At 32.6% G+C, this 14,855-nt stretch overlaps 1 protein-coding gene across 3 annotated transcripts in view; it reads right to left on the reverse strand.

Annotated features, from left to right (window-relative positions):
* Nucleotides 1-11,860: 11,860 nt before the first annotated feature.
* Nucleotides 11,861-14,855, reverse strand: part of Mctp (multiple C2 domain and transmembrane region protein) — a 28,189-nt gene continuing 25,194 nt past the window's right edge. For all 3 annotated transcript variants that reach the window (XM_017908879.1, XM_017908881.1, XM_017908880.1), the window contains 4 exons: nucleotides 14,480-14,609; nucleotides 13,556-13,675; nucleotides 12,940-13,265; nucleotides 11,861-12,796 (listed from right to left, as the gene is read on the reverse strand). In XM_017908879.1, the coding sequence (XP_017764368.1) occupies nucleotides 12,685-12,796; nucleotides 12,940-13,265; nucleotides 13,556-13,675; nucleotides 14,480-14,609 (688 nt within the window). In that variant the 3' untranslated portion in view covers nucleotides 11,861-12,684. The remainder of the gene's footprint in view (nucleotides 12,797-12,939; nucleotides 13,266-13,555; nucleotides 13,676-14,479; nucleotides 14,610-14,855) is intronic.

Below are 14,855 nucleotides of genomic sequence, written 5' to 3' on the forward strand. Positions count from 1 at the left end.
TTAACTGATCCAAAATTAAGCTCATAACCAGCTGTTGAACCCCCTGGACCTCCAAATAAAAAAAGGTATGAAGACCGTATTAGCGATTGGGAATTATTGGGGAATAATTTTAAATTAACAAATTATGCAATTTCTGAGATTAATTTATGAACTTTTATAACTGTATCGCATAGCCGACTCCTTGCGCAGCATTCTTATACAATTTTTGCACATAATTTGGCGCTAATTAGTTTGTTATTATTACTTACTTGACGACGTACGTGATTCGATACAACGATCGGCGCGATGGTCCAACAGAATAATTAATTATGAACAAAATTAGAAGTAAAATAAGAACAAAAATGATATGAGAATGTTCATAAGGATATTGTTTTTATAATCTGTGCATATAATTTGTAAATTAATTGCAAAGAAGATTGTAATTAATGAAAAACTAATAGTATTATCAGCATCAATTCGAACATTTTGAGTAATAATTACACATATACTATTATACGTAAATTATAATACTTATCGTTAGTAACAAATTATTAATGATAATAACAAATTGTTCACAACGTAAATTTACAATAAAAGTGAAAACATTAAGGAACTACTGGCTATTACTTGAACTTGGAACGAATTTGTGTCAAAATGTAACTATAATGTGCAAAAAGTTTATAAATTATTACACTGATTGTTTATAACAAATTAATATTGTTAATAACAAATTGCTCGCAACGTATATTTATAATAAAAGTGAAAAAATTAATAAATTATTGCCTACTACTTAACAAACGACGTATTTGTGTTAGAATATATTCGGAACTTACAAGAAGTTAATAAATTAATAAATTTATTGTTAATAACAAATTAAAATCATTGATAACAAATAGTTTGCAAAGTATATTAACGATAAAAGTCAAGAAAATTAATAAATTATTAGTTATTACAGCGGAAAAGTAACTTTTAAAGGAATCGGTAAAGTTCGGAAATTTTCGCCGATCTTCGGTCGGCCGCCGCTATATAAGGGGCCCGCGTGCAGGCTCGAGCCAGTTGTCGCTTCGACTTCGGAGGGTCCGCGTTAATATTTTTCTTTCAGGTACTAATTATTTTTTGTTTCAGCTTTTAATTATCTTTCTTCTTTCAGATTCTATTTCTTTTATTCTAGATTTCATTGTTTGTGCATTCGAATATTTTGTACAATATTCGAATGCTTCGTCGTTGGTTTATTTGTATATCATCGTTGGCTTGATCAATGGCTATTCAATGGCCATTGTCTACTCTCTTGAATAATTTAATAATAATTCCTTCTTTCAGGTACTAATTATTTTTTCTTTCAGGTTTTAATTATCTTTCTTCTTTCAGATATTATTTCTTTCATTCTAGTTTTCATTGTTTGTGCATTCGAGTATTTCGTACAATATTCGAATGCTTCGTCGTTGGTTTATTTGTATTGTATATCATCGTTGGCTAGATCAATGGCTATTCAGTGGCCATTGTCCACTCTCTTAAATAATTTAACAATAATTTCTTCTTGCAGATTTTATTTTTTTCATTCTATGTGTCTTTGTTTCAGCATTCGAGTATTTCGTATAATATTCGAATGCTTCGTCGTTGGTTTACTTATGTCTCATCGTTGGCTAAATCTTTCCTTTCACAAATTTTACGACTTCCGTTCGATTTGTTTTCGTTAGAGCGTTCGAGTATTTCGTATAATACTCGAGCGCTTCCTCGTTGGTATGTTTATATCTCACCGTTGGAATGTTTCTGTCTCGTAGTTATGTTGCTCAGGTCTCGTCGTTGGCTTGCTCGTTCCATTTGGTTATTATCCTTGATGGTTTCCTCGTACTAATCCCTTTCCTTTCAGCTACATATTAACAATAATATATTCTGTTTTAGCTTTTAGGTTTCTCAAGATTCTGTTTGCGACACATCAATGAACGATGCGTGCGTTTACTTTTAAGTAATCATAAGATAGATCCATAGACTAAGTATCATGTGCGCGCTGTCTGTACAAAGGTAAGCTACCTAATTTGGAGCGAAATTTATAAATTCTCTATCATTTTCTTATCCCCCTCGTTTAGCAAATAGAACATAATTGTTCTCGCGATAATCGCGATCGTTCGTAAGTACCGACTAGCCTACGCGACGTGCTCTCGTGTACTCGATAAGTACATGCTTCGTAAGTCATCCTCACGACTCGTCTCCGACACTCATTTCCAGTCACTGTCAATCTCGTCATGCATCGGGTTCCAGGGTGACCCCCTCGGATCAGTGCGTCTTCTGACCTCGACGGGGCGGTCCGCTGCCTAAGTCGTACGCGACTGGGGCTCGGGCACATGCTGGCTGACGGACTAGTACCATCTACGGTTAGACCACAGGGATGATTAAGTTCTACCCCGTGTGGCTGGGATGCGAAGTGTCTGTCTTGGCCGGCAACCGCCCAGCAGGGCCCTCGCGTTGACACTAGAAGTTTCATTGGTTCAGGGACTATCCTTGGTCCACGTGTAAGTCTTGGCGAGTGCGACAGTGACTGGAATTGAGCTAGGCCCGATCGGGAGGGTGCCGAGGTATGAAGTTATCTCTGTACACGGGAGTACATCGCCTAGGCTAGTCGGTCTTTCGAATAATCGCGATCTCGTTCGGGCGCGTCGCGATTTTCTATTTGCTCGCGTGTTTGATATTTCATTCCCTATTTTTATGGGAACTTGAAAATATCTTAGCGTTGCGACAGTAGAGTTTCAGTATACCGAATCGAAGTTCCCTTTGTAAGACACGAAATAAAATAAAGTGTCAGTAGAGTCACTTTAACTTAATTCGCTCCAAGTTAGATTAGGGTACCTTTGATACAGGTAGCACCAGCAGGCTGCGCCACTAGGGCGCATGTCGGGTCTCGATGCGTAGCCACCTCCACGTGGTGAGACCTGGTAATTGGTATCGTTTTCCAAAGAATAATTTTTGGGAATCGATACCAAGCTAAGAGCTGCGCACAAAGTTTAGGATATTTCCTACCTCTTGGAAATTTTCAATGTTCCCTTTGAAATTTGAAAATAGATAGTGTGCAATATCTGTTTAAATGATATTTAAATGAAGAGGGATTAAGGTAAGTAAGGGGAGGAATTGCAAGTAAGGGAAGGTAAGTACAAGGTAAGTATGAGGTAAGTAAAATTATTAAAATGTACTGCAAAGTAGAAAAAGTATTGTTTAGAGAATTGTTGGAGATGATGTAAAATCATGGACGTTCGAGATTTGATATACTGAAGGACCGGGGTTCGATTCCCGTCCATAGTTTTGATAATTCTTTTAAATATATTTTTTTGTTTTGTTCTTATTTTTCACCTATAAAAACATTGTAAATAGTTTGTAACAGTTTGGCCGTAAAATTTTCAGCCGATTTTGCGATTTTGTATTAGGATAACATAACATGATAGGAGATCGTTCATTGACAGAATTCCAAGAAATTACAACATTTCCAAGAATTTTGTGCACAATACTTTTACAGCTTCAGCGATAAATTTTCGGCAAATTTTGCAATTTTGTATTAGGACAGCATAAAATTATAGGAGGTAGTTTGCGAATGAAATTTTTGAAAATGATGTCATTGCTAATGATAAATATAATAATTTATAAACTTTACAATGAGTCAACCAATAACGAACTACTAACGTTATTACTTTTTATGTTGTATTTCATTTTAATCTAAAATTGTGTCTTTTTAGAACTCACAATTTTCGGAAACTTACGGTTGATAGCAATTTCGATTACGGATTCGTGTTCAGGAATGTAAACTCTTCAAGAATTGGCCAATGGATATTCCAAATTAAAATTCGTGTTGAATACTGTAATCAATAAACATTTCTCATGGGAAAGATCTTGACCCGTATAGTTCGACATTTCACGATATAGATTGTTGGGAGATAAGGATTATATCGAGGAACAGCACACAGTATCAATTGCACAACTCCTTCTCGATGTTTCAGGATCTTTATAACGCTAAAAAGTGATGCGAGATGCAGTTACAAATATATTTCTTTAAATGAAAATCATTAATATCATTGATAAAAATTATTTCAATAATGCAATTTCAATATTTCTATATTAATTTTTCTGTATTATATAAGATAAAAATTTAAGAATATAATTTTAATGAAACATCAAATTCTTTAAAAGTATTACGTATATATTTCTATATTTTTCTAAGCATAGAAATGAATTGTATTATGGTTCTAGTCATGAGGCGATTACGGTACATTCAAAACATTATTCAATACTCTTCGAACAGTGTAATACACGTGTAATAAAACGTCTGCATTTCAGTCACGTTTCACGGCATTGAATATTTGATTATATTGTGACAGATTCGTAGGCATATGATGACTACATTATCGACTCTTGTTGAATATTTATCATTATATTACAGGCATTAATATTCATTTACTATATTACAATTCATCATGCTTCTTTACTAATAAAAGTTCTATATTTTCAACATACCGGTCTTCCAAACAAATTGCAAATAATGGTCGTTTCTGAATAATTCTTACGAATCCTATTTCATTTCTTTCGTTGTAATTTAAAGTTTCATCTAAAATGGAAATATTTGATGTATAAAATTTATAATTACAAATGCACATTTTATATTTTATATTTATACGATTTTATTACCATTATTTGGAACTAAAAAAGAACTTACCATCGATCAAATGTCATGCTCATGAATCTCCCAATCAAGAATAAGATTATCCCATGAAAATCCTTGCTGAGCTACCAATAGGACAAGGGAACTCGGTCGAACTACACAATAACGACTTTCCTCACTACCTTGTACGTGCTATCTTTGTTACGCTTAATGGCGGACGCCAATTTGCTTTATCTAGCTTCCCAGCTCGTTACCAAAACGTCAGACGAATCGAGGTCACGGTCAATGGAGAAAGTTTTCTAATCGCTTCCATAGGACAGTCCTCGGTTATGTTCCTTCGTTGGAACGTGTAAGTAAAAAGATTGTAACCGTGCCTCTCGGTTGTTCATACGCACATACAAAGATAAATACGAACCAGTGCAGTGGAATCTTACTTTCACGTTCGTGTTTCAGTTGGTCCAAACCCACTTCTTTCAATAGAGGTTATAGGATTCTTAAGAACTTTTTTGTATCTCTCCTTTAAGAGAATCTGAAGCAGCTGGTTTTCAGAAAATGGAAAAACTAAATTGGATCAGAAAGAATGGTAATAATAGGTTTACATTAATTATAATTATGAATGAAGATATACAAAATTATTGGATTGAACGTGAAATTCAGTGGTAAGTTTATAATGTATTTTTAATGAAATTATTGGGTGATATAATTGATTGATAGTTCTTAATATTTTGTTGATTGGTGTTAACCTACAGGAATTAATGCTGATTTTTAATCGATATTATAATGATTTTCCTTTTACCCGGTAATTCATAAAGTTGAAAATTATTTTATGTGAAAATATGAAAGGAAATATTTTATGTCGTATTAAACGTAAAAAGAGAAAAACAAAAAGACAGGTAATGAAATGCAAAGAACTTTCGCAAAATCGATCAAGTTTTTATAGTACCACCAAAGAGCAAAGAAAGAAGAATGCGATCAGACAAGTTGACGCGTTACCGGAGAGCAACGATTTAGAAAATCATGATTATGAGGTCAGATGACACGGTGGAAAGGGACGGAGGCCGATTTGTCGCGACATATTCGCTGAATCCAGCTCATGGAAACTGGATCGACAGGCTACGGTTGGTACGCACTTATAACTTTCCATTGGAGGGTATGAAAATTTTAGCGCGTTTGAACAGGGCCACCAAGTATCAGAAATAAGAAAAAATTGTATGCAGGTTCTCGTGCTCGCAAAATATTTCTTCCTGTCGTGAAAGTTCCTTTCGATCCTCGTGTTCTCAGCGTGCTATTATAAAATGAGACGTTTGTCGTACTAAAGGTACATTTAAAAGTTGAACGCACAGGTAAAAAAGTTATTATATAATCTTGTTGAATATGAGAGTTATAACAATTTCAATGGGTAAATTATATTTATTATTGAACAAATTACCTGCCTTTATTCATGTAATTTTTTATAGGGACGAATTCTTGGTTTTAGGCTGTTGGATCGATGTTCCTTCAATGGTACCCAAATCAATAAGACAATCTCGACCTCGACTTTCACCCTCGCGCAAGGTCTAGGACACTTAGGTAAGACGGATCTTCTTCCTATGAATGAAGAATTCTACATGATCATCAAGAAACTGGTTTGGAAGTTCTCTGGAGTTTCTTGACAGCAGACATACCATAATTGAAATAATGCTGATTTCTCCAATGTCAAAGAAAGCATTAGGAAGTTAGAATATTTTTTCAAATAACAATTCTTACTATGTTAATATTTAAAGTATCATAAAGATCATAAAGGACCTTAGATAAATTAAATAAGTATTTCTTTATACAAGGTTATTCCTTAATAAATAAAAGGTTATTCCTTAGATATATTCATTATGTTAATTAGTATAATTGCAATGTTAAAAATGTTTCAATTTCAATATTTGCTGTATTCCATTTTTCTGTATAAATTGGGAGAAGCCCTTTAACACGAACAGTCTTTACTTGTTTTTTCTTTCTTTACTGACAAAAGGCTGACAAAATAGGTCAAATCTTATCTGTTTTACATTCAGACGGTTGCAACAAAGGAAATTGCGTTAGCAGACTCGATGTGTGTGCGTCATACTGTTCTAAAGGTATTCTCGAACAGAGGAAGAAAAAATGTAAATGTAAGTATCCCATGGGTCCTGAACTCTCGCAGCTTCAGTCCCAGTTTCACTTTCATCCTTTCAAACGGTGTTCTTTAATGTCTTAGTTTTTTGATTTTCATTTTTATAAAGTTAAAATCAAAAAGTGTGCCCAAAAAGAAAACATACTGAAATTTTTATTTAACTGTATAAAGTAAATAAATTGTAGATTTCTGGTAATCAATATGTCTTTCTGAAAATTAAATACAAATTATTTGGATATTAAAAGCTTTTTATTTTTAATTTTATGAATATAATAACGACTCTTATCACCTTTTGTCGCAAGTACATTTTGTCGGGAACACTGAGAATGCCGACCAAGTTCCAGAATTTGACCTAAACAACAGTCATATATGTATATATATATGTGTGTATATATATATATTTTTTAATATATATTAATGGTTATATTTATACTTTTACTTGTTTTGTCTTTTTCTTAATTTCTTTCTTTTCATTTATTTTTTAATTGCTTTTGTACGATCAAGATCACCGGATCTGGACTTGGTCCGTACTTCACATATGACTTCGATTTCGTTCCTTACGCCCAAGCATCGCAACGGACGTCGATTAATCCGCCGAACGAATCACAAGTGTTTTGAACTCTACCTAAATATCTTAAATTTAATGTTCGTTTGCTCTATTGACAAAGAAAGTAAATAGACATGTGCGGAGCGTTGTCGATCGATCTGCCATCTGAATCAGTGTTGACAATTTGCTTAAATCAAAAAGAACCGCGTAAAAATAAATAAAATCATTTTCAATCAAAGATTTTATCAAATATTTAACTCATTATTCCTTTTTAGTACAACTATTTATAAGGTACAGAGAAGTGAAATGTAAAATATTTTTTTTCTTTTTAAATAGGTTAGAAAATATTCATCCAGAGGACAAGATCCAGAAAAATATATGTGCTTTCATGTGATTTCGTGGAAATCGAATTAATCCTGACCTCTCTTCTCTCTCTTTCTCTCATCTGTTTTTTCTGCAATTTGTTTATTTTCTATTTCTCTCGCCCATATTCTCATCTTAATAGCTAAAAACACTTTAATGAAGATTCATATAACACGAAGAAACTGGAGCATGCAAACTCGAAAGTGCGTGCACGAGATAATAATGAATATACGCATGACTATGACCGCTCGTATCCTTTGCGTGTCCCTGTTCGTGCTCGAACAATCGTGTTTCGTATTCCCGAAAGAAACGGCTTGAAATAGAAGTAGACGAGTTTTTATGTTATGTGTTTAAATGAAGAAAAATGTTTTTAAAATCGAGAAAGCAATATTTTTTGAGATGCCTTACATACCTTTGGAAGTACAAAATTGGAAGAGTAGAAAAACGACACTGTAAAACGCGAATGGTTTTGCTTGAAGCGTCGGCTGTTTGTTTTTAAATTACACTACGTTATTTTAAGTATCTGTAATTTTTTTAATTGTTTGTAAGTTTTTAATTTTGAATGATTTAAATCAGACAATAAAGATTTCAATATTTGAGAAGAATATTACAAACATTATAGTTACAGTAAGCACCTTACTGTTATTAATATTTTATTACTAATACTTACAACTATCTCTGATGATCACTGTTGCTACCATCAATGGTGCTTTGTAGGATTTGTTTATTATTTAACAACCGATGCTCCAATATGGACAAATGTAGTTAAATGCATGAAAGATAAAATTGCACGAGTACATTCCTTATTAACTATATGTATCAACAAGTTTTAATAGAAACATAAAGGAATGAGAACTTTAGATTATTTTCTTATTCAGAAATTTATCTACGAATGTAAGAAATTTTTAAAATTTTACTGTTTTATACACAAAATAAATAGTCAATAATTTTTGTACCCACGCAATTTCAATGAAAGGAATGGTTGCAAGGAATGAATATAGGAAACATACCAACTTGTCAACTGTGTGATTTAAAATCCCCTAAAATCAATATCACCAAACTTAATCGATCCATACTTCTGATTGTCCATTTGGTACTAAAACTAAACTATTTAAGTGAAAATCTCTAGATAAAAAACAATTAAGTCCTGTAGTAAATGAATTTTAAATCACACGCCAAACGTTCCTATTTCTCGACCAAAACTCAAGGAAATTGATCCGCAATATCACAAGTTCCTCGTTTACTACGGAAGTTCGTTAACTAGATGACAAAAAAGATCGCCTATCTTTCCCTCGTTCTTCATATGTCTCTCTCGTCCCAATGTTACGTACAAGTGTTCAGTGTGTTTTATATTTATGTATTTTTGCCTCGTGATTTAGGCCCGTAACTGGCGATGAACACAAAGAGTATTAATATACATTTGAACCCTTTGAAGCGCGAATGACTTACGATTATATTAATTCTATTATGGTATAATAGAATTATGGAATATAACATGGAGTACTTTCGTGCATGTAACACAAATTTCGTTTGTAATTTGATTACGATTTGTCGGTTTCACAGTTGACAAAATATATTATCTAACGAAAGACGTAAGCTAAATGACATAATGGAACTTAAGTTATATTCTAGTAATTTTTATAGTCACGTCGAATAATTTTTCATTACACTAAAAAATTTTAGGTTAAAAAGTGTCATATTTGAAATTGAAGTACGTAGATCTTATATACATTTAGAATGTTAAAAACTTAGATGCATGAGTTAATCTGCAATAATCAGGAATTTCTTCTAACCGTTAGAAATTTCCGTTTGAATAAGAAATACAAACGATCAGAAATTAAGCAGTAAGAGATAATAATAGGCAGTTATAATAAAGTTTTGTAGAGTTCTTTTTTAACACTGCCTATATTCTAATTTATCTTTATAACTCTTTAAGGAGATAGAAAACGAAATAAACATGATGGAATATAGAAAAAAATATTGTACAAATTTTTTAAACGATTCATTATAAAAAAAGTAATGACAATAAAGTAGATAAAAATATTTAACATTTCAGATACGTCATAAAAGACGTTTACATACATATAACACTTCAAAGGGTCAAATATGAATAAAAACGTATTTTAACAAATATAAGTTTCTTTCACAACACCATGAACTTCATGATCATGCAAATATACTTAAGTAACGGCGAGGATATCAATAACGAAAAATTGGGGAAAATGGCGATGTTCAAGTTAGAAAAGCGAAAAAATGGATCGGCGATATCTCTCCTTACCCTTTCGGCTTTCTCATCGGCTAGCACGAACCGTAAAATCGAGGTTAGGAATAATTAATTCAACACATTACCTCCCTCCTCGAGCATGTTTGCTATAGCGAAAATCAGTTTTTGATATCTCATGTTTTCATATAACAAACTACCAATCAACTGAATCGTTTGTCCCATGGGAAGCTCTTTAAAACGTACTCGAAAATACAAATTTCTTTTGCCATTATCTCAATAATTATGTCACTAGTCGTACTAGTCTCTAAAGAAAAATATATATAAGAAAAGAAAAGATTATTTGTAGTAATCGATCTTCGAGTACATCTTGAACAATCATCGCATAATTTTACAATTTTTTTTCACATATTCATATAATTTAATAACTGTAACATTAATATTCATGATTGCTTTTGTGACCACGTAGACTCGTGACTATCAAAAAGGGCTAATACAATATACGGAAGTACTATAGTTTTTATGAAAACAGTAGATTATGCAATCACAGTGGAAGAAAGAAACCGGTACAAAAATTACAGCGTAATATTCACAATGAAGAAAGTTACGGAATCGGACTGGTACGTTATCTAATCGCAAGACTGAGCTACAAACTATTGTCACGAGAATAGCAATAGCTATTATTGTTATAAAAATAGTAATGTAGCTGGTCGGAGAAACTTTTACCCCCTTCTATCTTGTTCCTCCGATTTCTTTCAAGCATCTTTACGCACGAATAACTTGTTCTACGGTTTCTTCTTTAATTACCATAATCTGTATGAAAAGAAATCGTATATTTACTATCGAAGCAATTCTATAAGAAATTCGTTTCTTTTCTTTCCTATTTTTTTTTCTTTGCTTTGGACGTGATATGTTTCTAGTTATAAAGTGAAGATTACAGTAAAATTCTCTCATTCCATCGTAAATACTAAGGTTTTTACAAGTTTTTTGCGCAAAGATGCTTCTCATCATTTAACAATATTATTCATGCTTGAGGAGGTAGGTTAACGCGAGAAAGTGTGCGTTGGAATGAAGAATTCGATAATATTAAATACTATTTAAAGAGAATAACGTCAGAACACATCGAAATGTTCCAACGGTAAGATTAAATAACATCTGATTTCATGAACGACGAGGAGCCATCAGCCATCTTCGAATAGTAAAATTATGCAATTATACGATTATAACATGAGAATTTCATGAGGTAGCGCGAACATTAGAATAAAAACAGACTATATCATTAAAACTATAATTACTTTTCCCTTACAGGAATTGTGTTTAAACATGTAAGTATTTCAGTGGCTCTATTCGTCGTTCTTGAAATGGAAACAGCCCGTTGAGCGAATTTTCGGCTGAACGAGATTGCCACCAAACAACTATATTTGTCTTTTTTCTTTTTTTGTCTTTTTTCTTAATTTTTTCTTTTCAATTTTTTAATATCTCTCTTTCATTGGTAACGATTCTGTAGCAGCTATATCTACGACACCGATGGACGAAACGGATCGACGAGGATAACCCGTAGATAGGAATTATTCTCGCGTTTTTCTTTTTTTTTTTCTTTAAATAACTATGGTATCTCTTCTCCGTCGATATTGTTAACTAACGCATCGCTACCGAACGCACGTTTCTCACTAGTTTGTGATATGCTCGAAACGCAGGTCCTCCCGTTCGAACGGGATACTTTCAAAAACATTTATTTATTTGCGTTTTATTTTATCTTTCTAGAACAGGGAAGTCAAACGCGATTTTTTTACATCTATTTTTCTTTTAAATGCCTCTAATACCTATTTATTTCCTTTGTAAAGTTGTTTCATGCAAATTTGTAAGATTTCTTGATTTTAGAGAATGTGAACATTACATTTTCAAAATAAAATTTTACATATTACTGTAAAATTCGTGAAAAATTGTTGTATTTAATTCTGACTTCCCTGTCAATGAGCCATCGCACGCAGATTTACCAACACAGTTATAGCCGAGTTGTTCGATACAAATACTAATGTGCTCTTACTGCACGTTTATATTTTAGAAATATTACCTAGATGAAAAAACACCAGTTACTGTTTTTTATTAAATTCTTGATGTACTTCTGCGTCGACGTGTTCTAACTATTGAACTGAAATATCTAATAACAATTTTGCGTGGTATGCCCCGGTAAATTCGTCGACAATGATGTATAACTTTTTTATATTTATTTATTAACTAATTAAATTAAATTTTTTTGTTAATACTCGCTTGGTAAACATTACTACATGTTCCCAGTACGTTTATTACCGAATCTAGTGACTTGTATTATTGGTACTTGTATTTAATTATCGTATATAGTTGAAACTTTGAATGTCTTATTATGCTATAAAAACAAGAAAGTTCCTCCAAATATTGTAATTACAATATATTTATTTTGTTGCACTGAACTCGACCATCTGGTGGTTGATCTCTTTTTACTCCTTTCTAACTACTTTATCTATTTCTCTCGATAACATGAAACAGACTACCCCAAAGATAAAACAGTTCTGACTTCGAAGACATACCACGCGGGGTGTTCTTAACGCGATTAGAAAGACTGGAAACCAGAAACATGAAGTCCTCCCCCTAGCTAAATGACTACGAGTGGAAACAAACGTTTCTCAGTCTATGTCGATCACATCCGGATTCTCCGATGATCCCTTTCGCTGACGCATCTTCCGGCGTAGCAGGACTGTCCTCAGGATGCTCGGTGATCGTAGACCCGCGACTTCTGGCCGCGGGGCATGCTGCTACGCGGCCTTGTGCCTCTTCCTCTGTTCCCTTCGCGTTAAACCTGAGACACCTGGACTGCCAGAAGTACTGCCCTTTTCGCAATCGGCAGTTGGTAGTGGTTTTAACTCTCTGAAAAAGATTATGATATTGTTCATTATAAAAATTTCATTGATATATTACTATCTATTCTTTTTCACTATGTTTTCAATAAATAGGTTTACTATACGTATAGATAATATGATGTAAGAGTTATAGGCTAATTTTGATCAAACCTGTAATTAAGAAGCTCCTCATCATCTGGCACTCTAGATATGAGATCAAGAAGCTCGTTGTTCGGAACTGAGTGAGGTCGGACGATCTTTCTGGAAAATTTATTTACGCCCCACACCAAGATAAGGTATCTAAGGGGAATGAAGTAAAGGACAGCGATCCCGAGGATTGTCAGGATCACGGCTAAGTAACTTAGATAGGGAACAGTGAAATTGAAGAGATTCTTCACCCGTTCACAGAGACTGGCTATGTAACCAATTGAATTCTGAACAGTCTGGGTTACCTCTTGAATTGCTTGCAGTCGCTCTTTCAGACTTTTTTTCTCTTCCTGAAAAAGAATCAATGCACTCTCCATTAGTATAAGAATATCTAATATAATAAAGTTTAATAAGAAAGTTTATTAAAAATATTATTATAAAGAAGTAAATATTAAATAAATTAAATAATTTTGTTTTTTCTTTAAATTAGTTTTGAAGAAGAGGAAACTTATAAGATTTAATTATTTTATTACAGAATAAAACTAGTTTATACAAATAAAAATTTTATTAACAATTTTTTTTAATCAACATAAATGTTTACAAAATTAAAAATAGTAAAATAATTGTAGAAAATATTTACTTTATCTTTATCGTCATCGTCGTCATCGTCATCTCCTGGGGTGGTAGGGCCTTCGTCGATTTCGTCGTGGAAGTGGGAACTCGAGTGATGTGACAAAGGCGTACCAGTTATTAATGCGACCTGTCCGGAAATTTATTGATTGAATTTACTTTTGCCTCCATAAAAATGGTAGATAACAAAGAACGTGGACATGCAGCAATGCAGGTAAGGTTCGTCAAACAGTTGATTTTCATATATTTTATTATGTATATTCAAGAGTAATCGGTTTTTCACGTTTATTATTTATATGCAAGCTTAAACATTGAGGAGATTTTACAATAATGCAAAATCTACCAAATACTAATTAAAAAAAAAGAAAGATAAAAATTGATTTGCAAATATAAAAATTGCTCTAGTTTATGCAAAATGCTTTCATGATAAATTTTGAAAATTTATACGCATAAATTTTGAGACACCATTGTTTTATCACCTTATGTGAAATACTAAAATATCTTATAAATTTATAAAAATATCTGACAGGGAAATAATCTAAAGCACAAGTCAACTAAACTTCATATCCATGCTGATCTCGTTTCCTTTGTAACTTTAATTTCATTTACCTTGAGGAGGAAGATAATAATTTCTATTAAGTAGCACTAACAATAGGAAATTTAGCCAATGTGCAGGGTTACCTTGTTGAATGGGACATTTTCTAATCTATAGAATTAAATGTTGCAAATGTTATTAGTAAATAAGAATTCTGACATTAATAGTATGTTATATATTTAGCAGGTACTTAAAATAAGCATATAAGTTAATGGCTTAGCAAATACTAGGTAAGGTAAGTGTCAATAATTCATGAAAATAGTGATAAGTGTTTCAAAAATATACTTTAACACTAAAATACACTATAACAGAATATTTCTGATTGATTTGTTTACATACCAGATAATACTTTAACAAGATTAGGAGTGCCATTCCAGGAAACATGTAAGGCTCAAAGTAGTAACAACCCAAAATAAAGATGACCAGCGCGACGATGCTCCTCATTTTACTTTCCCACTCCCAGCAACTCCTAATAATACCATCGAACAGAAAAATGAAAATCAATCACTGAATATCAAATTCAATTATGGACAAAAAGCTATGCATAATGATATGCATAAACATAACATTACAAGAAATACAATTAAATCATTATTAATCATCATCTTTGCATTCATAGTATACTATAAACTACATTTAATTCACGTATATCATGCAATTCGTATACTAAACATCATAACTATTCAAACTGAATAAATTGGGATGAAAGTTAAGG

Source organism: Eufriesea mexicana, unplaced genomic scaffold (assembly GCF_001483705.2).
Source record: "Eufriesea mexicana isolate 0111107269 unplaced genomic scaffold, ASM148370v2 scaffold13818, whole genome shotgun sequence".
Classification (NCBI taxonomy): domain Eukaryota; kingdom Metazoa; phylum Arthropoda; class Insecta; order Hymenoptera; family Apidae; genus Eufriesea; species Eufriesea mexicana.